The sequence below is a fragment of the Malaclemys terrapin genome, chromosome 5 (genome assembly GCF_027887155.1).
Source record: "Malaclemys terrapin pileata isolate rMalTer1 chromosome 5, rMalTer1.hap1, whole genome shotgun sequence".
In the NCBI taxonomy this organism is placed as follows: Eukaryota; Metazoa; Chordata; order Testudines; family Emydidae; genus Malaclemys; species Malaclemys terrapin.
This window is the reverse complement of record NC_071509.1, coordinates 2,665,176-2,690,906: the sequence shown is the minus strand read 5'-3', so window position 1 is coordinate 2,690,906 and position 25,731 is coordinate 2,665,176. Positions and strand designations below refer to the sequence as shown.

The following is a 25,731-nucleotide window of genomic DNA, read 5'->3' as shown; positions in this document are numbered from 1 at the left end:
GGGAAGCCCTTTTGAAGAACGCGCAAGGTTATTTCCAGCCGCTCAGCCACGCCCGCCCATGTCAGCCAATCATAGCAGGCAATAGACTGGATTGATGGTGTGACGTTATTGACATAAACTGTGACCGTATAGATCATTGTGGCAACCACTGTTATATATTTGCAGCAAATAATGTACAAAGGTTGTCGTGTGAGGTGTCTATGAAGAGGTTATGATTTGCTGGTTATAATTATGCTAGCTGTATGTGTGTATCATTTTTGTATTTGATGTTAAGAATATGGGCTACGTACTTGTATCTCAAATGTATTTGATTCTAAGTAGCCTCAGTAAAGCATTTGGTCAGCTTCTTGAGAAAGGACTATTCTCAGTAAGTGCCCAATCAAGAAACACTTAAATGACAATGAACTTTGGGAGATGCCAATTCACATCTGAACTTTCCTGGGAACATTCAAACTAACATGTAAACAATGGCGTCGGCCTGCAACCTGAGTCATGCATGGACATGTGACTTGCCCATGTGACTCCAGACTCCATCTTGCTGTTGTGATTTTCCATAGTAAGAACAAAAGGGGCCCTTCCATGGGCAGAGAATATAAAAGGCCCTGAAAACTCCTCCATTTTGTCTTCAATCCTGCTTCTGACCTCTGGAGGAACTTTGCTAGAAACTGAAGCTCTGAACAAAGGACTGATGACCCATCCCAGCTGGGGATGTATTCCAGAGACTTGATTTGAACCTGCAGTTTATTCCATCACTGCTACAAGTCTGAACCAAGAACTTTGCCATTACTGTATGGAATTGATTCCATTTAACCAATTCTAGCTCTCATCTATATTTCTTTCTTTTTATGAATAAACCTTTAGATTTTAGATTCTAAAGGATTGGCAACAGCGTGATTTGTGGGTAAGATCTGACTTGTGTACTGACCTGGGACTGGGGCTTGGTCCTTTGGGATCAGGAGAACCTTTTTCTTTTACTGGGGTATTGGTTTTCATAACCATTTGTCCCCATAACGAGTGGCACTGGTGGTGATACTGGGAAACTGGAGTGTCTACGGGAATTGCTTGTGTGACTTGTGGTTAGCCAGTGGGGTGAGACCAAAGTCCTCTCTGTCTGGCTGGTTTGGTGCCTTAGAAGTGGAGAAACCCCAGCCTTGGGCTCTAACTGCCCTGCTTGAAGCAATTTGTCCTGAATTGATCCTCTCAGAAGCATCCCACCCAGGGCAGCATCGTCACAGTGGCGTAGTCGTGCTAGGATCCACATCACCAGGTCAACTGATCTTTGGCTCAGAACCCCACGCTATCCACATTTGAATTTTGGGATTGAAAGTTTTGCTGGTTAACGATCAGTGACCATAAGCCAAAAAGCATCAGCAGAAGCAATGAAACTGCAAGCCTTGAGTTTGAGACAGCCTGCAGTTCGAACATGAACAGAAACGGGCAGAAATTCAAATGAGAGACAGGCAAGCCTTGGCCAGCTGGAGAACGCAGCTAAGGAAAGGAATGCTGAATTAGAAAAAGAAGCTGTTAACAGAGAGGAAAGGGCTCAGAGGGATCTTATGGAGCGGCTGGCTGCTGAGGAGAGGGTTGCCAGACTTAGGCTCCAAGTCAAAAAAAAGCAAGGGAAGAACAGCTAAAATTGTATCCTTGTGGAAGTCCAGTTTATAAACTGTGTTGCTCTGTTGTCTTGCTATGAGCCGTTTTCTGTGTTTAACCCATTGTGCTATAATCTAGGGGGGAATAGCGGTTTGTCTGTGAATGAAGTGTCTGAATGTCTGTCTAATGCCTCAGACGTGAATCTGGAATTAGATCAAGCACAGAAAGATCTCATTGGTCAGGAAAATGTTTCTCAGAAGCAAATGAAAGTGGATGGTCAGGTTAAAGCCCGAGCTGAGGAAGGCAAGGAAAGTTTAAATGAGCTTAGGCAGCCTTGTGTGCTGATGGCTTTGTCTAGTCAGCAGTTTGGGAAGGCAGGGAGAGTGGAAGATGAGTGTCCCTATACCTTACCTGTGTGGAGATCTGTAACGGTGAAGGAAATGTGCCTGTGTCCCTCAGGGGTATTGACTTGCCTATGGAGGGAGCTACCCCAGCCTCCAATCAGTTGTCTGTGAAGAGCCCTGTGCGCTGGGACAAGGGAAATGAAATCCCAAGCTGTGTGTCTGGTAAAGGAGAAGATGTCTCCAGTTCTGTCTCTATGGAGCAGACAGAAGGTGCCTTTCAGCCTGTGAGGGTTAAGGGTAGTGCAGCTGTCTCAGAGTTGGTTCTGAATTCAACTAAAGCCCAGGAAGGGAATGGTCCTAAGTTTGTGTCTGCTGGGGAGAATGGCACTGTAACTAGGTTGCATCCAGTTAGTGTCTTAGCAAAATCCCAGAGACCAGACAATTCTGGTGCTTGTATTTTGCCTGTTGCTAGTGTGTGGCGGGAAAAGGATGTAGCAACTCTGTCTGATCAGGGTGATATCCTAGCTAGGACGCAAGGAGAGCAGAAAGATAATTTAATTGTGTTACCCACTGACGGTGTGGAAACTTGTAGCAAGAAGGAAAAGATTCCTGAACTTGTGTGGCAAAGGGAAGGAGAATGTTTCTAACCTTTTAACTATGAAATCTAGCAGTTTGCCTGAAAGGGGATTGTGTAGGAATCCGCCTGATGGGCCAAAGGTAATCCAGAATGTAAGGGAGACCCAGCAAAGAAAAGTGTTCCCTTGGAGCAAGCCCTAGGTGAAGAGGGTAAGGGCAGAATTTCTGTGAGGGGTGAATTGTTGTTTAAAGAAGCTCCTAGAGAAAGGAATCCTCGTGGTAATCTGTGCAAGCAGCTAGCTACAATTGAAGGGTATGGAAGTAATTCTTTTTTTTTTTTTTTTAATAGGGAGCTATACCTATCTCCTAGAACTGGAAGGGACGTTGAAAGGTCATCAAGTCCAGTCCCCTGCCTTCACAGCAGGACCAAGTACTGTCCCTGACAGATTTTTACCCCAGTTCCCTAAACGGCCCCCTCAAGGATTGAATTCACAACCCCGGGTTTACCAGGCCAATGCTCAAACCACTGAGCTATCCCCCCCCCTTGACTTAATCAAGAAAGTTTCAGTTCCTAACAGCCAGAAATTTTCTGTTGTGAATGGATCCACTGACTTTCCTTTTGAAAGATCCAGTGTGGATTGCTTAGAAAAGGTCTCAGATGAAATGAAAATTGTCAAGGAATTTGAACAGCCCTATAACCAAGTGGCTGTGTTTGGCCAGCTTGTTGGGAAGACAATGGTGTTGGAACAGGAATGTCTCCATGCTAATTCTCTGAGTGAGCAGTCTGTGCTTCAGGGTCTGAGGACAGATTTGGTTACTGGTGTTTCAGAACAGAACAGTTTTATGGCTAAATGCTTGAGGATGCAGGGGAGAGCAAGCAAACTCTCACCCTCAGACTCTTTGGGTTTGTGTGGTATCTCTTTAAGACAGAGTCCAGCCTTGGAATTGGTAGCAGTTAAGGATCTGAAAACTGGTGAACAGGCTTCTGTCTGTGTTGATGCAAATTACCTGGCTGATAGGCAGAAGAAAGGTTTCAGAGTAGCAGCCGTGTTAGTCTGTATCCGCAAAAAGAACAGGAGTACTTGTGGCACCTTAGAAACTAACAAATATATATGCTCAAATAAATTTGTTAGTCTCTAAGGTGCCACAAGTACTCCTGTTCTTTTTTTTAGGGAGAAGAAAGACTTGCTAATAGCTCTTAGCAAAGAGCTACCCACCCAATCAGCCAGTGAATTCTGTTAAGCAAGAGAAATCAGGGTTTGATCCTACAGGACAAGGGGAAAAAAAAGAACTTAATTTTGCAAAGGGAAGTCACGGAGTAACCCTAAAAGGCCCAAACTCCAATGGCATCAAGCCAAAGGTATGGCATAACAAAAACGAGTGTAGATGGACACTTGCAATGGATTTGTTGCTATTGCTAATGGTAATTTTGGTAACTAATGTGTTGTTATTACCAAAAACTGTAAAAATATACTATGTGCCTAATCTTTTGGAAAATCCCTTAATCATGCTAAGAGTGATACATAAGAACACACTTTATGTTAAAAGGCCTTGTAATACGGATGGTTCACAGTTAGGGTATGTACAAAAACAACAAGGAGTCTGGTGGCACCTTAAAGACTAACAGATTTATTTGGGCATAAGCTTTCAGAGGTAAAAACCTCACTTCTTCAGATGCAACTGAAGTAGTGTAACTTCTTCCGTTAGGGTATGTCTACACTACCCGCCGGATCGGCAGGTAGTGATCGATCTATCTGGGATCAATGTATCATGTCTCGTCTAGATGCAATAAATCGATCCCCATCGACTCCGGAACTCCACCAGGGCGAGAGGTGGAAGCGGAGTCGACGGGGGAGCGGCGGCCGTCAATCCCGCACCGCGAGGATGCAAAGTAAGTCAATCTACGTTGATCTAAGATATGTCAACTTCAGCTATGCTATTCTCGTAGCTGAAGTTGCGTATCTTAGATCAATCCCCCCCCCCCCCCCCCCCCCCCCCACAGTGCAGACCAGGTCAAAGTGCCTGTAAACCATCTTGGAACTTTTCACAGGAAAAAAGACATTCCAAGCCTAAAGTGCTGTATAAAAGGGGAAAACAGAGACACACTAGCGTATTGCTTTCACAGCTAAATGCCAAGATTCCTGTACTATGGATAACATTAATATCTACATTGTCTTGATATTAATTGGATTCCAAACCTTTGCCAGAGCTTGGATGGATAAAGCTATGTCCTTTAGCTCTTGGCAAGATCACATGAGGCATACAGGAACCGTGTTCCAAGAGCAGATCCAATCCACTATTGTTCTAACCAAGTTTTACCTTAAGTTTGTAAAAAGATTCAATCGTGTTATTGAACACGACTTGAATAAACCATTTCTGTTATACACCAATACTAGCTGTAGTAAGACAGAACCAAGGATGGGGAGCCCTTGGGATGCAGTCAGTGATGTTTGTGTCATCCCTTCCTGCATCAATTTTGCATTGGGGGTGTGACATTATTGACCTAAACTGTGACTGTATAGATCACTGTTACAACCACTGTTATATATTTGCAGCAAATATTGTACAAAGGTTGTCGTGTGAGGTGTCTATGAAGAGGTTATGATTTGCTGGTTATAATTATGCTAGCTGTATGTGTGCATCATTTTTGTATTTGAAGTTAAGAATATGGGCTATGTACTTGGAATCAAATACATCTGAGATACAAGTAGCCTCAGTAAAGCATTTGGTCATCTTCTTGAGAAAGAACTAGTCTCAGTAAGTGCCCAATAAAGAAACACTTAAGTGACAATGAACTTTGGGAGACGCCAATCCACATCTGAGCTTTCCTGGGAACGTTCAAACTAACACGTAAGCAATGGCGTCAGCCTGCAAACTGAGTCATGCATGGACATGTGACTTGCCCATGTGACTCCAGAGTCCTTACTGTGGAAAATCACAGCAGTAAGATGAACAAAGGGGTGTCCTTCCACGGGCAGAGAATATTAAAGGCGTGAAAACGCCTCCATTTTGTCTTCAATCCTGCTTCTTACTTCTGGAGGAACCTTGCTAGACACTGAAGCTCTGAACAAAGGACAGAATGACCCATCCCCAGCTGGGGATCTTCCAGAGACTTGATTTGAACCTGCAGTTTATTCCATCACTGCTACAAGCCTGAACCAAGAACTTTGCTATTACTGTATGTAATTCTATTTAACCAATTCTAGCTCTCATCTATATTTCTTTTTTTATGAATAAACCATTAGATTTTAGATTCTAAAGGATTGGCAACAGCGTGATTTGTGGGTAAGATCTGACTTGTGTATTGACCTGGGTCTGGGGCTTGGTCCTTTGGGATCTGGAGAACTTTTTTTCTTTTACTGGGGTATTAGTTTTCATAAGCATTTATCCCCATAATGAGTGGCACTGGTGGTGATACTGGGGAAACTGGAGTGTCTAAGGGAATTGCTTGTATAACTTATGGTTAGCCACTGGGGTAAAACCAAAGTCCTCTCTGACTGGCTGGTTTGGTGCCTTAGAAGTGGAGAAACCCCAGCCTTGGACCGTAACTGCCCTGCTCTAAGCAATTTGTCCTGAATTGACACTCTTAAAAGTGTCTCACCAAGGGCAGCATCGTTACAGATGGGTAACAGCACAGAAGCTGGCCACAGAGAACACTGGAGGCGGTGTCTGGGCCAATGGGCTCTTCCAAACAGCTGGGTGGAGCAGGAACACTGACCAATGGAAATACCTAGGGGGTGGTGCTTTGCAGGAGCCCTGGCCAATGGGTGTGAGGTGATGCAGAATTTGGGAGTACGCCCAATAGGGTGTTTTGGGGCAATACCCAAAAGCGGCAGCAGCCAACGAGCAACAGGCTTTGTAGCGAGCGGCCAGGCCTGCAATGCAGGGAGCAGTTGGCTGGAGGCAGAAGGAGACATGGAGCAAGGATAGGAAGGCGGGTAAGGGGTGTGCTCTTAAAAGCGGTGTCCTCTGTGTGGCATGACCTCGCACTCACCGTGCGTCCAAGGTCACGCCAGCAGGGGCAGGCTCACACCGTTCCCGGCAGGACCGGAATGTCCAGCATTCTGCGACTGCGTGAGCGGCCACCCTATCAGGACCTCCTGGTACACACGTGCCCTAAGCCTCCATGCCCCAGAGAGCTTGCATCTACGATTGAGCTGCAAAGCAGCAGCTGAACAGACAAATGGGACGGCGGCGGAAGGACAAGGGGAGAACGGAGAGAGGGGCGTCTGTCTTGTCACGGTGGTCTCAGCGGGCATAGTGCACGGGCCAAGGAGTAGAGAAGAAAAGGTGCAAGTCGTATCGACGTAGATTCACCTCTCAATTTAGCCCTCAGTCTCTGCAGAAAGCTAAGGGATAAACTTAGACGTGCTGGTGGGGGGCAGGGACAATCTGTAGGGTTTATTAAAAAAGGAAGGTTATTGAGAAGTTAGGGTTCTAGCCATTTGGACTCACAAAGGGGCTGGCAAATTAGCTTGGCCCTGAGGCTCCTGAGGGATATATGGGGGGGGGGGGGGGGGGCGCTCAAGGAAGCCTGGGGTTTGCTGGAGCTAGACCCGAGTTTTAACCACATGCAGCAGACGCTCCCGGGTTCCATTCTCGAGGATCTTGGAGCACCCTGCCTTTGGTTTGATGCCAGGCTCCCCAAACCGGTTTCTCCACAGAGAAAGGGTGGGTAAGTATCAGACAGACCGCGCTCACTCCTAACGCTGCTCCATCTGCCGCGTCACCTTACTAGAGAACTAGGACAGCACATGGGGCTGCCTTCAACTGTCTACCTGCACCAGCATCCTTGCAATTCCGCAGCGTCACCCGGAAGCTCCCCGACAGCTGGGCTCCATCAGCTGCCACAACGCTCAATCCAGGCATCTCAACTACCAGGAAGAGCCGCTTGGCTCGTCTTCCAGCACCTCAAGTCTTCGAGGAGATGGCAACGTATTTGAACCACCTCCAGATCCCATCAGTTCCACGGTCACTCACGTGTCCTGAGGTTTCACCAGTGACACTTTATCCTCCAGCTAATGGGCAAACTCACTACTGGGACTGGAAGTCCTTCACATTCCTTCTCGCACCTGCCTGTGGACCACACCCCTGTGACACTGACAGGCCCATGCGTGAAAGAGGTTTGACGACAGACAGAGCCCAGGCTCGCAGGGCTTGCAAAGGGCCCAAAGCCACAGATTTTGCTATGGAAAAATCCTATTGCCCAGGCCCCCGGAGCAAGAAGTGCCGTGCTCAGAGTAAAAATAATGCCCAGGGCTACAGATACCACATGTGCCTAAAGCAACTGCATGACAGCTCATTATGTTTATTAGGGTTGTGCCTGAAGGCCATTCAGGAACGGACAGTCGCTGGAGTCCTCAGGTTCTCCAGAGAGCACAGACAGGCTTCTGAACTGCTACAGCAGAAGGCAGGACTGCAAGCTTTGCCTCCGGGAATTAAGGGCACGCAGTGTGGGCCCCCTACTGCAGCTCTTCTGCGTGCTGGGGACTCCCTGCCTTCAATGGGAAGTCTGTGTCCAGGACTGGGCCCTTAGCAAATACTGGGCCCTTGACTGCTTCTGGTTTTCCAGAAACAGCCTCCCAGTCTGCAGCGCAGCTGATGTCGGCACGGCTGGCTGCCTGGTGTGAAGGCGTAAAGTGGCATCAACGGTGCCCAGCAAAGGCTGCCCACACGCAGATACACTCTGTATAAAGTCAGAAGTTCTGCCCTTGCCTGGAGTTTGTAAAGCCAGACCCCTGCCTAACCCTCCTCCTTCCCAGCCGGGGCTCCCCAAGCGCTCCTACCTTCAGGCTAGTCAGCCCCAGCCCCTAGCATCCTCCCTGCCGGACCATTCCCACCTCTCTGGAAGAAATTAAACCAGCCACCCCGCCTTGGTGCCGACCCCTGACAAGTGGGGTTTCATTCACAACCTGACCCAGTGCGATGCTGCTTTGGATTTCAGAGGTGGACACCCACATACATAACTTATCCAGCACCATCATTTCACCACGTTGGCCACTCAGTCCTCTTCCTCCTGCCTGCTGCACCATCTTTCCCCGTTTCAACGCTGGGGGTGGATCGAGAACATTAGCAGGATACAGTCCCAGGAGGATTCTGTTTGCACCTGGACCCACATAGCACCTGGCTTTACGGGGGCCTCATCTCTCAGGCCATTGGGCCACGTACAAGATAAACCTTATGGGAAGACAGCACACGGCTTGCAAGCATGTGAGACCAGCTGATTAGACACGTGTTACTAGGCCATCGGAACATTGCACTCCCCGGATCAGCTCAGAACAGGGGGCCCTTCCAGCCAAGCATCTTCGTCTGGCACGGGAGCCAGATGCTTTGGCTGAAGTCACAAAGGACCGTGCGGCTGACCGGGTTCCTGGGGAGTTCTTCTCGGAATTCTTTCTGCCTGTTCACATCCTGCTTGCCAAGACGCGTGGCCCGGGGGGGTGGGAGGCCCCGTGAAAGGGGCTGAGCTGCAGGGCTCTGTCCTCCTTTGTGAGCTGCGTTCCTGGAGAAGGGAACGCTTGGCCAGCTGCGGTTTCTAACCCTTCCACGCCCAGATTTGGCGGGAGGAGGGGGGGGGGGGTTTGCTGGTGCGATTATTTGGCTGAGAGCTGCCCAGCCCCACCCCGACGCTGTTACACTTGGTGACCGCTCTAAAATGCTGAACCATGCAGCTGATTATGAGCAGCTAGCAGCATTCCTCCACAGCCCTCTGTCCACAAAGCCAACTCCTCTGCCTGGCGAGTTCTTCCTCTCTCCCAAAATGATCCTCTACAGCACCAACTACAGAGCAGAGGGCCAGCGCTGCAGTGCCAGCTCCTCTCCTACTGTGAGTCGCAGGGCACGAAACACACCTGGGCTATGGGAAATGCCTCCTCTGCCCCCGGAGCAAAGAGAGGCAGGGCACACCACACTGTGACGGCCCATCACGCTCCTCGCCCCAGGAACGAGGCGATGCCCTGGTGCACAAAGACGATGGGATGGATGTGGGGAGAGACACTGGTTAAAACCTCTCTCCGGGAACTGAGCCCTAGTATCCAAGCCTGGGGCAAGATGCAGAGGGGGGTCCCTGAGATTGCAGCAATCCCCGTGTTCCTGCTCCACACAGGATGGTGGCAGTGGTTACATACAGCAGAAGATCTAGTACTCATGGCCTCCTCTAGTCCAGCACTCCCGGCGCACAGATCCCCCTCGAGGCAGAGAGAAACCCTCCACTTCCACCAGGTCTGGGGCTCTGCGTAGGGTCGAGTGGCAGGTTTGTGCCCCCGCCCCAGCACCATACAGCAGCCATCCCAAAAGCTCCCAGCTGGCAGAGATGCCAGAGCAGATTGTTACATTCTTAAAGAAAACCTTCGAAGCACAAGGTCTTTCAACTACAAAAATGTGAGAATAATTAACCCAGCATTGTTCCTCCAAAATCACTTGGCAAAGAAACTGCTTCTATTTGCATTCAAAATAAAGGCTTCAAGATGCACAAGTCTGCACCCAGCATCGGGTGCCCCTCCCTCCACTGCAGGATTCATACAGCACTTGAGAATTAATGGAATTAGTACTCCAGCCCTTGAAACGGGCCCCCCCAGCCTTCCCAGGGCTGAGGGGAACAGTCACCCGTTGCCTCTGCTCCCTGGCTGCTTTGCGAGCACCAAACAAGGATGCTGAAGCCAAAGGATGGGGCGGGGGTGGGGGGGGCCACCAGACACTGCTCAACTGGCAGATGGTGAGAACGAAAGGGAAAGGGGGAGAGGTGGCAGGTCTGACACTCTCGTCCACTTACACCCGTTGTTGTAGGATCTGAGCCTCAGCCCCTAATGGATTTATCCTCATAACCTCCCTGTGAGGCAGGCCTATTATCCCCATTGTACAGATGGGAAACTTAGGCAGAGAAACACTCTGGGGCAAGCCTAAGGTCACACAGGGAGTCCGAGGTGCAGCAAGGATTTGAACCCGGGTCCTAGGCTAATGCCCTCTCCACTAGGCCATCCATCCCAGCCCCTCTGCAGTCCTTCATTCCAAGACCCAGCCGCAGAGGGGCAGATAGAGGGGGGCTGAGAGCGGGCGGTCAGTGGCAGCGCTGATCAGAAACACAAAGCCAACCCACGATCACTGGGCTCCAGAAGCTGGTTCTAGACACTCGGCTGTAGCGGACGTCCCCAGAGACGGCCCTGGAGCCCGCGTACGGATGCCACGCTCCCAAGGAGATGCGTTGGCTGTGGAGGAACTGATGCGTCTGCTACAGCCCCTCAACAGATTCAAGCTGCGGCAGGCTGGGATGGATCTATCCAGGGACTCTCACAGCCTCCCATCACCTTTCCTTTTTGTGGGCTCACCCCAGAAGTTACCCACGCCACCTCGTGCTGCAAACTCAGCAGGACTCGGCAGCTAAGCAGGCTGGGTCAGGGCTCGTGGATATTAGATGGGCGACTGCCTAGGAAAACCCACGGTGCAGCAGTGGATATCTGTTATGAGGCATTCCGAGACAGCATAACCAGTGCCCCAGCGCGGTGCCAGGGAATCCTGACGGGACAGTCTTCCAGAGGAAATGTCGACCAGAGGCCCAGACCATTTGTGGTTCTTAAAACCCCCCGGCACTTTCACAACAGCAAGGTGTTTTTAGTCGCAGTGACTAGATTCACTGTACAGCTTCAACTACAGCTAGTCCTCTCTTTGTCCTGCAGGCTGGGTGCTGTTAAACACCTCCGGAGTCCAGCACCCGAGGTGACTGCATTTCAGTGGCGGGAAGTGATCCCAGAAGGTAAAGTGCTTGGGATCTTTGGAGATAAAAGGAGGAATCAAACTCAGAGATAATATTTACATTAGGTGGCAGGGACCTTGCTCTCAATGTCCAGAAAGCACCAGGCATGCTGGTAGTGCTACACTAGAACAAACCCAGCAGTCAGACTGCAAGGAAGGGTTCCCTATTGCATAAGGCTCTGGGCTGGGACTCCGGAGACCTGGTCCTGTTCCTGGTTCTGCCAGACTTTCTGGGTAACCTTGAGCAGGTCACTTCAGCTCTGAGCTCAATGCTGCCTCTGCAAGAGGAGGATGCGGCTCTGCGTTGCCTATTGAGACAGCTCTGGCCCGAGGGAGTTCACACTCGTACTGTGTGTGTGCAGCAGTGCCTAGTGCAACAGGGCCCCAATCACAGCAGCGTCCTCCTGGCATGACGGCAACACAGACAGCACTTGGCTGCCAAGTTCCAGCTCCTCGCAAAGCCATTAGGCTACGCTGAGGAACTTGAAATAAAAATCAGCTTGCGTAGCCACAACAGCAGCCCGGCCAGGTGTGAGCGCCAGGGCACGCCTGACCTGCATGCAAAGGGACTAGAGGCGGGGACCTCGCAATGCAGGAACGTGAGTCAGCAAGAAAGCTGCTCACTCCGGATTAGAGAGATTATCTAGCGGTGCGTTTCTCTCACATCCCTTTGGGTGGGCTGGGGGGAAGGCGTCTTACTCTAGGATCTGCCATGGAAGGGGAGAAGTTGGCCAACACCATGAGTGATTTCACCTACCCTGGCCCCAGCAGGGTCACCGTAGTCAATCGCCAGAGGGCCCAGCCCAGTGGCTTGCGCATTGACCTACTAAACCTAGGGTTGTGAGTTCAATCCTTAAGGGGGCCATTTAGGGAACTGGGGTAAAAATCTGTCAGATTGGTCCTGCTTTGAGCAGAGGGTTGGACTAGATACCTCCTGAGGTCCCTTCCAACCCTGAGATTCTATGACCAGTGCCTTGCACAGCCACGCCCAGGCCCTAGGTTCAGGGCAGAGGCTGCCCCCGGCCTGGCTGAGCGGGGCTGAAATGCAGCGCAAGGGAACCCCAGATGGTTCCTCTGCCCTGGAAAGGGGGTGGCCGGGACAGGGTGTTGTGAGAGGGACAGCAAGCAGCAGAACAAACAGGGGGCTAGTAACTACCAGCCCGTCATCTCCGGGGGGGCAGGGAAACCCCCCGAGTTCCCTGCAGCTCATTCGGACACAAGGCTGCATTGGCACCTCTCCCCATCCACAAGGCCCCACTAGGTGTCGGGGACGAGACCCACCCAGCCACGGCGAGTCAGGGCACATGAACGCAGGCTCAGTGCTTCCCTAGTGACACAGCCTCCTAGATTCCACAGGTCCCACTGGGAGGCAACTGCTGGCCCAGGAGAGCGGCACAGCGGGATCCAGCTACGATCCCCACGGCCTGCAGAGTGCCAGCTCGGCAGAGCACCAACAGAGGGGCTGCCATGGGGCAAAGGTGGGACCCTGCCCCCCATTTAAACGCCCCTCTCCCAGCGGAGCAGGATGGCAGTGCTTGGATGTTCATAGTTACCAGCGGTGGAAGGTGCAGGTTTGTCCTTCAGCCTAGGAAGCCTGGGGGGTCTCAACATTCAGTGGCCACAGCAGACTAAGAGTCTCCCCTCTATCTCGCCCCTCGCAAAGCCTCAAGTGCCGTGGCGCTAACAAGGGCAGCTGCAGACTGAGCAGCCAGCCCGAGGAGGAGGGCAGGGGCTCGGGCATCCCAACCCCATAGCCACAGCAAGGAGGGCGAGCCCACAGCACTGGCCCCAGGATCCCCCGCTTGGCTGCCGATCAGCAGCTTATGGAGAGCAGAACTGGAGCCAGCTGCACTGGCAGATTTTCAGCGCAGGAGGGAAGAGCTCCCATGTTCCTGGGTAAAATCCCTTCGGGGGAAACAAGCAGCCCCCAGCAGCCAATAGAGGTATTCAATAGTGTCCAAGTTCACTCCCAGACTGAGAGGAGAGAAACGCAGCGCTGGGCACTTTAAAAATAAAACAAGCAAGGAGACACACAGATAGCCTCTTCTCTCTTTGTCAGTCCTGAGACATGGTGCCCCCAGGGCACATAGCACCAGTTTCCTTCCCAAGCACGAACAAAATCAAACTGACTGTGAATTGCACTGACCAGACTCGGCACTGAGCTAGGCACAGGAAAGCCATTATCAGACAGCTGGGATCATGGACTGAAAATACACCAGCCGGCAGCCAAACCCCACCGGCAATGAGAAAAGGCAGCCTGTCTCTCCCCCATCACACACCTCTCACCTATTGACCCAGCCCCTCTCCCTGACTAAGGGAGGCATTGCCAGTACTCTGGCAAGCCCCTGGACTGCATCTGGCTAAGTACCGCAGCAAGACCCATCCCCGCTGCAGACTGAATGCGCAGGCAGTCACTCAAGTTGCAGCAAAGCCACAAAATGTCATTGGATTCCCCCTCCCTATCCTGGCTTCGCTTGTCAAAGCTCCGGATCGAAGCTACAGATGCCCAGGTGGGTGTGCAAACAAAGTTACGGGGCGTCGATGAAGGTGACTCATCTCGCAACAGCAGCTTGAAGAAATGGTTCTAGATCAGACTCGCCAGGTAACTGCGACGGGTTGGGGAAAGTGCCAGCACCCGCCTCCCCAAAATGCGGGATTAAAACATGTTCAAGTTCTAAAATCTAAAGCGAAGGGAAGTTCAACTTTCAAAATCAGAGACAAGATTTGACTTCAAGGGCTAAACTATTTTGAATTTCAAATTTACCACCCTGTCTTAGCCTGGTTTCTGCTAGTAGCAGAGAAATACAATTCAACTTGCAAGAGAGCAGGAGCTCGGTCCCTGCTTACGCAGATCAGAGAGCCCCCACAGCATGGTCACTTACCCTTATTAGCTGCAGCCATCTATCCCACAAGCGTGTTAAAACTTCAGACGAATGGGCAGAAGGCCATCCTCCACACAGCGACCTCTTCGAACACGAGCTGGGGAAGGGAAGGGGACAGAATTGGACAGGTTAGCAGGGGGAAGAATCAACCTATCATCCGATCACTGCCTGCAGGAAGGTTTTGTATTGAAGCACTGCATCCGAGCAGCGCCCGAAAAGGCTTCTTCTGGGTCCTAGCGTCTGACAGGAGTAAGACACTCAGAAAACCACGCTAAGGCTGCGGTGCGACAAGTGGAAGCAGGAGCAGAACATCCCCTGTAAAAGCCAATCCTCCAGCTGGAACTTGGTCCTGGAGCATACGCTCAAGCACAGTCCTGCCTCTGTCTGGCCGCAGGACCGCCGAGGCAGGACAACCCCAAAGGTTAAAGCAGGCTAAGCGGTGCTCAGCGGGGAAGTGGATGGTGAGAGCAGCCTCCCTGCAGCTTCTATGAATTAAAAGATCCCCTGGCTTCTTGGGAACAAAGGAGCACTCAAATAAATACCCTGGAACCGACTTCGGCTCTCAAGCGGTCGCCTTCAGCCGCTTGGGTGACAGACGCTGGGCTTGGTCGGGCACTCAGCACAACACGGCTCAGTCCCCAGCTCACCCCGAGCGAGTCACTTAACCTCTGGGCCTCAGATCCCCATAACCCATTTCCCTTCTCCCGCCCTTTGTCTCGTCTACTTCAATTTTGGGGGTAGGAGCTGCCTCCCTCCATAATGCGGCCCTGCTCTTAGCTGAGCCCCCCAGGTGTTACTGCATTACACACAGGAAACATGCCAGGCCACATAAAGGTAGAAGCGTTTCATAAGGAAACCAATCTCCTTTTAAAGGAAAGGGCAGCAGCGTGGTTTAGTGGAGCAGGCAACTGGGAGACAGAAGACCTACTCCCAGCCACTGGCTTGCCGTGTGACCCTGAGCAAAAAGCTGCTGTGCCTCGGTTTCCCCATCTGTACAATGGGGGAGGGCCCAGACAACCTTGACTTTCAAAGCACTGAGTTGTCAGCTAAAACGACGCTATGTAAATATTTTTCTATTCTAAAAGAAGCAGAAGAGAGTGATTATCCAGAGCCAGATTTCAAACAGCAGATGTGTATCCCTCCACGGATGTAGCTCCCAGAAATGGTGTAAAACAGAGCCTTTACCTAACACTTGGGTTTTTTCCCTGAGAAATATCCTTAATGCATTCCCCCCGCCCAGCCAGAACCAGTTGCTAGAGTTTCATTAACACTTTTTTTTAAACACTACAACATTTCTCCAGAGTCTCAACACAGAACAGTTTGTACCAGATACCAGCGCACACTTCTACTGAACGTTGTTTGCAGACACGTCAGAGATTAAAAATAGGGCTTTGCCTCAGTTCTCGTCAAATCGCCCGTCTCCCCCACTCTTTTCTCGTTGATGCTGCGGCACCATCCACGCTCTCACTTGGGATGAAGCGCCTGGCCCTGCCTGCATCACGAGACATGGGTCAAAGCCACCTCTAGCCCTGCCCTTATTCCCACAACAGCCACGACAGACCCCAGAATGCCCAGACGTAAGGAGAGGAGGTGGAGCCGCTGTCCTGGTCCCCTCCAGCCTCACAATGCAGGAGAGGCCCCATCACAGAAACAAAGACACTGGAGTGCATCTATATGATCTGCCAGACGAAGGACAAGGGAACCTGGGACTCCTAGTGGTATCCAGAGCTCCAGATGGGAAGCCGAGGAGTTTACAGAGCTGCTGCCCCGCACGGTACTGAGGCCCTCAGTCCTCAAGTTGTCAAATAGACAATCTCAATGACGCGGTGGTACCTGGCCTCATGGAAACCAGGAGATTCTCCCCGGCAGCCTCTGGACCTACACATGCAGCTGGACACATCCCGGATTCTATCTTCAGCCTAGAACTGGACATTGGAGATGCCACCAACATACCACTCTCTTGGTCTGACCAACGCCTCATCCAGGCAGAGATCAGAGGGGTAGCAAGCAACCCTAGATGACCCGTCCCCAAACCTCCCTAAGACTTTCAACTCATCCAAGGAGAACAAGCCACCCAGACACACTAACTCATGGGTACCTTGGCTAGGTAACAGTACAATCTCCTGACTGACATCCCCCACCACTGACACCTTGGCCCCAAGCCATCCACTCCCCCCACCACCACACCGACCAAGAATATTGCCTTTAGCTACGGCAGATGAAGCACAGAGGGAGAACGTTAGACACCAGTGATGTTAGAAATAAAACCAACCACCTGAATCCCTCTGCCAGAAGCACAACCACCACCTCCAGGACAATGCCACTGCTGTAAAGAGGGCAAAACAAGCCTTTCACTCCACCACAATCTCCACGGCACCAGCCAGCAGTTCTTCTGCACAGCGAACTGGCTGATGAACCCGGACAGCAGACCCAAGCACCGATCCTTGCCAAGGGCTGTCAGCACACATCACTGATAAGGTCCCTTTTTCAAACAAGAAACGGCAAAAGTTAGCTCTATACAATCCCACTGGAGCGCTGATCTGCAAAACCTTCATAACTGGTGATGATGCAGGAGAAGAAAAATACCCAGCTTGACCCTCTGATCCCAGAGGGAGTTGGGAGGGCTGGCCAACAGGGAAAAAAAATGACTTGCAAACTCAGACCACCTTATATGGCAACTGCGACTCAGACAGCAAATGTTTCTGAAGACTGGCACACTGCTAATATAGTGCCTATTTTTAAAGAGAACCCTGGATTTCCTTTGGCAATCAGGAAAGAAAATCCTGACCATTATACTCTAGCAGAGTATAAATCAAATGGCTAGTCCACAACAGAAAGAACAGAGCAGAAATAAAGGGTCAAAGACGAGAAACAGAACAATGAAACTTAGAAATACTTCCACATGGAGAGAGCTTGAAAAGACTGGAATTCTTTATTGGAGGGAGGAGACAAAGGGAGGGCTGTAACAGAGGGACCCACCAGCTTTCTTACACTAAGCAACCTTTGTCAAAGGCACCTTTTCTCCTCCATGCATATGTTCCCTGGCTGTGCTCACAATATCGTCTGACTACTCCAATGCTGTGTGCTCCTGCTAGCCCCCAAAGCCAGCACCACCACAGGAGAAGGAACTAGATTCTATTCCTTCCCACGCCGCTACCCAATTGTTCACTCATCTCCAGTTACAGGGACAATCCATTACGTCTTTGCGAGCCTACTGAAGGGTGGCTCTGCAGAACCTTGGTACTGCTCATGGTGCACTAGAACAGCAGTCTTCAATCTGTAGAGTCTGCCCCCTAGGGGGGCAGAGAGTAACATTTGGGGAGCACAACTGGAGCCTGGGCTCCAGGGGTCCCGGCCACCGGTCCCGCACCTGGGGGTCCGCTCCTGCCCCCACCCCCAGCTGTGGCTCCAGCCTCAGCCCCCTTAACCCTGACCACATCCCCCCCTCTTGGAGCCATGGCCCCGCTCCTGGCTCCATGGAAGGGGGGGACACGCGAACATGGGTAAGGGGAGGCATGAGGTAAAAAGTTTCTGGACCACTGCTCTAGAAGGAAGAAACCCAGCTTGATTCTCTGATCCCAGCCCAAGTTGGCAGGGCTGGCAGTTAGAAAAAAATATACTATTTTAGTTGTAAACTGAGCACTTCTTATATAGAAATTGAGACTCAAGACACAGAGCCCCGTGATGTCCGTTTTACTGAGTCACTGTTCAGAGTAAAGCACTTTGCAGAGGAAGTTTGCTGCAATCGGATTTTAACTGGGACAGTTTTTAACCCACCAAAAATTTTAGAGCTCGCAAGTTCTTCGGATTCCAGTTCCAACTTTCTAAAAGTCATCCAGCTTCAAATCTCAGGAAAGGTGAATTAATTCACCAGGTGCAATATAGCTTGGCCTAGATCGGATTATAACAGAGAGTGACATCACATATCTCCGTGTTATCCACATACTGCAAGGAAACGAACGAACAGATCCAGTCCTGCCTCTTAATAAAACCATTTTCCAACAGCACCGTAGATCCAGCAAAACACACAGACTCCGTCAGCTAGAGAAACTCAAACCTGTAAGGAAACAGAGCTCAGTTCTGGGAGGTAAGTAACAAAGCTTAGCTGGGTTTTAAATGAAACACAAATTTACATGCTGAATGCCCCAGGACTGGTACCAGGCTTAGGGCTGGCACAAAGATTCAGCATAGAAATAAAGTTTTAATTCGCTTTCCTAAAAATTCTTCATAGCCTCCAGCGGGGTCTGCTACCAATGCACCAAAACGCATCTGTCTGGACCAGGGGGTCACAACCTTTTTCTTGCTGAGGCCTCAACATGCTATAAAAATGCTAAGGTCTGGCAGAGGGGGGAGAAACTTGGGGCTCCGGGCCAGGGGGGACCCTGGGGCACAGGCATAGTTTTACTTCTAATTGGGGGGCAAGAGCTGGCAGGACTCAAGCCAGCTCCACACAGCGGGGCCCAGGGAGGGAGCGTCACCTCCAGCCCCTGACTCACTCAGGAGGCTGCTCGCCTGTCTGGACTGTGGGGGAACGCAACCAAAAATATAACTCAAAAGGGGGACTCCGGTCAAAGAGTCTGAAAACCACTCAGGGTGCAGGGAGGGGGTAGCTAGGGGATGTGTGCAGGCAGGGGGGTGGTTCAGGGTGCAGGAAGGGGGTCGCTAGGGGTTGTGTGTGGGTGGAGGGGGCTCCCAGTGCTGCTCCCAGCTTCGGCGGGCGGGGGGAGGGTGCTGGGGCTCCCGGCTTCAGCCCCCCCGCTGCTCCTGGCAGGAGTGGGGAGGTTTGCCAGCTTCAGTCCTGCGCCGCTCCAGGCTGCAGGGCGGCCGCCTCCTTTAGCCCTGCGCTGCTCCCAGCTTCAGCGCTGGGACTCCGAGCCAGCCGCTGCGCTACGCAGCCCCTCTGAAAGGGCTTGTGGGCCACAAGGGGGCCATGGATCCCCGGTTGAGAAATGCTGCTAGAAGGGATGTTGTTTCTTAAATCTCAATAGCTAGAGTAGGGTGACCAGGTGTCCCAATTTTATAGGGACAGTCCCAATTTGGGGGGGGGGTTCTTATATAGGCTCCTATTACCCCTCACCCCCTGTCCTGCTACCTGGTCACCCTAAGCTAGAGGTAGGTTTATGGCCTGAGGCAGAAGCATTTATGACTCTTCCAAAATGTGTGGGTTTATGTTTCTTTCTGTTTTAACTCCGGACTTTGTCATCATAGAAAGGTCACATCCTTCTTTGAACCCTGCTGAGCTCTCGGCCTCCAGGATGTCCGGTGGCAAGGAGTTCCACTGGACTATCATGCATCATCTGTCACGTGTTTCCTTTGATCAGCTGTAAAATTTGCTCCCTTTCACCATCAACTGTCCTCCTCATCTTCTTGAATTATAAGACAAGCTAAAGAAAAGTGTCCAGCTTCCCCCATATGCCACATATCCCTCTGGATCCCTTTATCTGTCACACTTTATAAATGGAAACTTACTATAAATAGTTAATACCTGATTAGTAGATCTTTTCATAACTGATGAATCAATTGTTATGGAGCCCAACAGATCGATATAGACTCAAAAATGCAAAGTCCAGAAGGGACCATTATGTTCATCTAGTCTGACCTTGCATAAACAGGCGAGAGACCCTCACCCACACAGTTTATAAGCATGGCTGATATCTCGAACATCTTCCACTTATATCGTTAGAACCATCTTTAGCACATGCTACTCATGTCTAACATGCGGATATAATATTTATTAATCATTAATTATCGCTTTATAATTAGAAGCTTCATATAAAGTACACCACATTTATCAGGGCGTCTCTTTGCATGATAGCAAAACGATTGGGACTCTCTCTTCACATGAAAACGATGAGGGGCATGGGAGGAAAGCTTCCATCACCCACCTCTGAACCGCCTCCTATTCCTGCCCTGTCCTTCTGGAGACCGGGCGTCCCGAACTGAACACAGCACCCCAGAGGGCGGCAAACAGGGGTTCATACAACGGCACTAGATTACTGTGCTTTATTGTTCTCCAACCCATTTCTCTTACGCCCCAACACTGCAATTACTGGCACGCATGGAGTAGAGATCTTTGTGCTCTCCCCATCGAGGCCCGGGTCTCTTCCCCCCTCCCGCCAGTTCATTTTGCACTAGTGAATGAGTAACGCAAATCAGAGCCATTACCCATCAGAGGCTCAGGCATCAGTCTGCATTTATGGCATAGTGGGAATCCTTTTGCCATCAAAGATGAACACCAACGCTTTGTAATAATGCAGCAAATATAGCAGCAGCCTGAATAAGAGATCCATACCCAGAGCCCTGGAAAATTATTCTTTTTAAGATATAAATGGTTTTCTTTTGGGGGAAATTTCATGTTATTTTGGTTTATCCTACTCCCAGGAGGTAGGGCTGCCAGGCATCTGGTTTTCGACTGGCATGCCCGATTGAAAAGGGAACCTGGCGACTCCGGTCAGCACTGCTGACCATGCCGTTAAAAGTCCAGTCAGCAGCCCAGCAGGGCTAAGGCAGGCTCCCTGCTCTAGCTTCACGCGGCTCCCGGAAGCAGCGAGCACAATCCCTAGGGGCAATCAGGGAAGCTCTGCGCACTGCCCCCGTCCCATGGCTAATGGGAGCTGGGGGGGCGGCCCCTGCGGACAAGGGCAGCGCACACTGCACAGAGCCGCCTGACCACCCCTGCACCTAGGAGCCGGACATGCCGGCCGCTTCTGGGGGCCGCGTGGAGCTAGGGCAGGCAGGGAGCCTGCCTTAGCCCTGCTGCGCCGCTGACCAGGAGCCGCCTGATGTAAGCGCCGCCCGGCTGGAGCCCGCAGCCCAAACCCCTGCCCCGGGTCGGAACCCCCTCCCGCACCCCAACCAGCTGCCCCAGCCCAGTGAAAGTGAGTGTGGGGGGGGAGAGAGAGTGACAGAGGAAGGGGGATGGAGCGAGTGGGGCCGGATTGGGGTGGTCAGTTGTGTGTGATTAGAAAGTTGGCAACCCTATCAGGGGAGCAGGTTGGAGGGTCTGCAGAGCGAGCTACAGCGCTGGACCCAGCGCCCTGCTCCAGGCATTCTGACCTGGAGCATAGCAGGCAGTGTCGCACGTGACAACAGATGGGCAGCCAGGCCGAATTTGAGTGCGCAGTTATTATTATTATTTGGTCAGCCAGTTACGCCGAATATCTGACACACCAGTTCTGGCTTGTTTGTTTGTTGAAATCATGTTTGTTGAAATCATGCTCGCTAAATAGGCCTTGAATCAAATCAGTCGGGAGAGTAATTCAGCCTCTGTCTCCTTTTCACACTTCTTCCCATCCACATTTACTAGAGGCTGTTGAGACGTCTTATGGACTTTCAAATACGTCCTACAGCTGAGCTCACAAATCAAACCCACGGCAACACGTTCCTAAAGCACATACAGTGTGCCGTGCATGTTCCCCGCTAGGAGCCTGTTTCCACCCCACCCCCAAACTACAGCACTTTCTCATTAATCCCGGGCTCTATGTTAACACCACGTGGGAGACCAGTTTCTCAATTAAACCCAATTATGCAGGAGATAATGGGACTCTGAAAGGTGACCTGAAAAAACAGAGCGCCAAATCCCACTGATGTTACCAAAAAACAGAAGAACGGCCAGCCTGGGGCAGCCCGGGTCACCCCGACAGTCCACCTAGCCCAGTATCCTGCCCTCCGACAAGGCATCGGACATGGAACCTCCACCGGGAACGTCAGCAAGTCACAGGTGGCCAAGCTGGACACAGAAGCCAGGAGTCCTGAATGATAGTTCAGCTCTATAGCCGTTCATCACAGCCACAACCTAAAACCTCACAGCTCCCATTAAAAACAAAAAATCTAGTGGAAGCAGCTGCGGCTTATTGGCTAGCACACAGGACTAAGGATCAGGTTCTAGTCCGACTGAGTCACTGGTAAATTCACCATTGCCTTATGATTCAATATCCATGTTCCTGATAGTGCAATGACCACCCCTTGCCTTTGCACAGCTGAGGCCTCAAAATACCACCCCCGATACAGGCACTTTCAAGCCCTGCACAGTGAATTCCACCCCCAGTGTTCAGTCCCTTGGGGCAGGCCAGGCAGAAGTTTAAGGCTCCCGCCCATCCTGCAGAGACAGACGGGCGAGAAGTGCTGTGGGAAAGTTGCAGTCACACCCCGCTGGAGCAGGGTTTCTACTCTAATAAAACTCTGGAAGTCACACAGCTGCATGGTGCCTCTGTTAATGCTAGTGGATAAGACACTGGACTGGGAGTCAGGAGAAAGCGTTCTACTCCACTGAAAGGTCCATCAGTAAAACCCAATGGATCAGGCCTTATGAAATAAAGCGGCTGCGCTCCGGAGGTCAACAACGGGAGAGTGAGAAGCAATAGTGATGCTGGCTAAGTCAGGATATTGAGAGTCATTTATCATGGCAGATGTCTTCCTAAAACCAAACGGATCAAGTATTTTTTATGAGCCTGGGGGAAAAAAAAAAAAAAAAAAAAAAAACAGAGGTGCTTCCCCCCAGGCAGGTTATTGAGAAAGAGATGCCACGTTGTATGGAAAGTGTCACTGAAGAGCCATTATTTTCTGCTTCCCGTCAGTCTACCCCCGCTCTGCTGGAGGATGCAGGGGTACTAATAACACGAGATCATGGGAGGCGGGGGAGGAACAAGGAGGGATAATGGAATGAATTTAAAGACAAGCATCACAGCAGCAAGATGGAGCAATTTGCAAAGGGAAGCGGTGGAATCTCCACCACCCGGGTCATTTAAAATCCGACTGGCCGAACACAGCTGGAGCTGTACAAGAGGGAACGATTCTGCACTGGCAGGGAGACAGGCCGTCTTCGCAGGAATCTAATCGCTGCCTTGGGTGTACCTAGCTTTGCTTTCTCCTATAGCTCCCCCTCACTGCAGTACCTACATGCTGCGTAGCCCCCCCTGCAAATAAATCATAAAGCACTTGGCTGATTGAAGAGCAGGATTAAATAGCTCACAGAAGTAAAGCTAAAATACGGTTACCTATAGGCTGCAATTACACCAAAGCAGGAGGAAGAGAAATCAAGTGGCAAAGGGAAGAGAGGATTTCCCTGGGGAACTGAAATGCGAGAGAGAGAGAGAGAGAGAATTGCTGGAGCCAGATGGTGGTGGTGTCTTCGGTAGCAGGGGCTGCAAAACAGAAGGCTCTTGCACCAAGCGGGGAGGACGGAGAGGCAGTCGGCATAGGGTGAGCAGAGAGTGAAGGCCCAGTTGCTTTCACAGAGCAGCCCACGAAGGGCAGCGTTTAACCCGATTCTGAAACAAGCCAGAGGAGCTCTGAGCAAGAGGGACAGGAAATCTTGATCCTTGATATGGGCCCCATCTGCAAGGCACCTAAATACATGCCTAACAAAGCACGAGGAGTCCCCTTGTCTTCAGAGTCTGCCCACAAGCTAAAGTGCCTCATGGGATCATGGCCACGGCTGTATGGCTCAGATAATAATGGCTCGGGCCCTACCAAATTCAGGGTCCATTCTGGTCAATTTCATGGCCATAGGATTTGAAAATTAGTCAATTGCACGTTTTCAGGTGTTTATATCTGAAATTTCAGGGAGTTGTAACCAGAGGGGGTCCCAACCCAAGAGAGAATCATGGGGAGGTGTCGCAAAGCTGTTGTCAGGGGCTTGCGGGATTGCCACCCTCACTTCTGCCCTGCCCACTGGAGCTTCCCGGAGGGGGTCAGATCTCCCCCCTTGATGCTGGGAGGACTCCAGTCAGGGGCTCCTTGCTGCTATTCCCAGCCAGGCTGGGGAGGGACAGGACTTGCTCTTCCCCTGCATGGCCGTTCTCCAGGGGGGAGGGAGGGGGAGAAGAGATCAGACCCACATCCAGGTACCTGTCCTGACTGCAGGATGCTCCCAGCAGCACTGGGAGGAGATCAGACCCACCCATGGGCAGCATATATCATAGGCTGTGGAAGGCTAAGCCTCCCCAAACTGCCCCCCCCCCACGCTCTGCCCCAAGGCCCCCTCCTGCTTGCCACTTCCCCCATTGCCCCAGCCCAGGCAGGCTGCTCCTCTTCTGGGAAGCATGCTGGGGTGGGGGTTAGGGTGGCCGGCCTGCAGCCAGGACTTGGGGCAGCTGGGGCCACCCAGCGCTGGGTCCACACTGCCTGGCACTCGGGTGGGGGGGGGGGGGCTGGGACCATCCTCCCTGTGTGCTCAGGACTCCCAGCAGTGGGGCCGCAGCGCTCCAGGGCTGGGGCCACAGCACCCGGCGCTCTGGGCTGGGGGCACTCTGGCAGGGTGGCCCAGGACTGGGGTAGCAGGGCTGGCAGCCGCTGGGAGGAGGGAGGGGCTCAGAGCTCCAGTGGGGGAGGGGAGCCCTCAGGAAAAAGGGGTGGGGCCAGGGTCTAGCCTCCCACAATGGGTGGCTCACACGCCGCCCATGGACCCACCTCCACCACCAGGAAGCTCCAGGGCTGCCGCCCAGCCCCGGCAAGTACCCCAGAGGTGGGTCTGATTCCCCCACTCCTCCCCAGAGCGGCTGTGCAGGGGAAGAGCAAGTCCTGCCTCTCCCCTCCCCGCAGGAGACCTGATTTCACAGTCTATGACATGTTTTCAGGGCTGTGAATTTGGTCAGGCCCTGTTAATGGCTCATCCTCACACTCCTTTTGTGGGCCCAGGCAGGGCTATTAACCCGACTTCACAGAGGGGGAACTGCAGCACCGAGGGGTGAAGTGACTTGTCCTAGTCCGCGGCCGGAATGGGAACCCAGCCCCTCCAAGCCCCCGAGCACACTAACCAACAGACCTGCTCTTCCTCCTGCCGAACACCTCCTGACTGGGACCAGAAGCTGAGCTGCTCCAGGCAGCAAGTGGCATCGTAACACACCGGCTTACACAGTCGTCTTTACGTCTGCAAGCCACATTCAGTCTCGGATGAAAACCTACATTGTTGCTAGGTTATTTTTAAAATGCATTCTCTGTTTTGGGGGGAGCTGTTGCAAACGGGAGGAGGGTTTGGTCTTGACCTTGACCTTAATCTAATTAAACAGTTGCTTGAGACAGAATCACTTCCCGGGAGCTGGGCATTAGAAGATGTCAGAAAAAGAGGTTACCCTGTTGTAACCAACTCTGTTCAGAGATTGGTCTATCCAGCATCCACAAAACAAGCACTAAGAAAATAGACAAAAGCCAGGTCACTGCTTTCTACTCCAATGGGACACCCATCCGCAATTGTGTCGTTTTTAGCAAGAGTGGGCGGCTATTACAGAAGTGGTGGGGGGCGCTCTGTAATTAGCACGGTGTTTCAGTACCATCCAGTGGAAGAGCTACTCAGTCTAGGGGTCAGACTGGATATCAGACTCTGCCCCACGACTAGGGCAGACTGGAGAACCAGACAGAGTCAGACAGCCATGGGCGTGCTAGGACATCGTGAGTGGCATCTGTTCCATTCCTCTAACTGCAGAGGAAAGCCTGGCTCGCGCAGCTCGTACTAAAGTGGAAGATTAGATGAGACTAAATGCAATAGGCTGTTTGTCATTTTAAAATCCTTTTCCCTAAAGCTTTGTTCCAACAGCTGAATACAAATACTTGGTTTTCGGGAGGCTGTTGGTCAGAGTCACAGAGCCTCA

General features: G+C 51.6%; 1 protein-coding gene across 2 annotated transcripts in view; it reads right to left on the bottom strand.

Moving 5' to 3' along the window:
• ADISSP (adipose secreted signaling protein) overlaps nucleotides 1–25,731 on the bottom strand; it is a 161,262-nt gene that overhangs the window by 110,129 nt on the left and 25,402 nt on the right. The window contains exon 2 of one of the 2 annotated variants that reach the window (XM_054029817.1): nucleotides 14,144–14,240. In XM_054029817.1, coding sequence (XP_053885792.1) covers nucleotides 14,144–14,162 — 19 coding nt within the window. In that variant the 5' untranslated portion in view covers nucleotides 14,163–14,240. Of the gene's footprint in view, nucleotides 1–14,143; nucleotides 14,362–25,731 lie in introns of those variants that run through there. The other variant, XM_054029816.1, reaches the window with a different exon arrangement.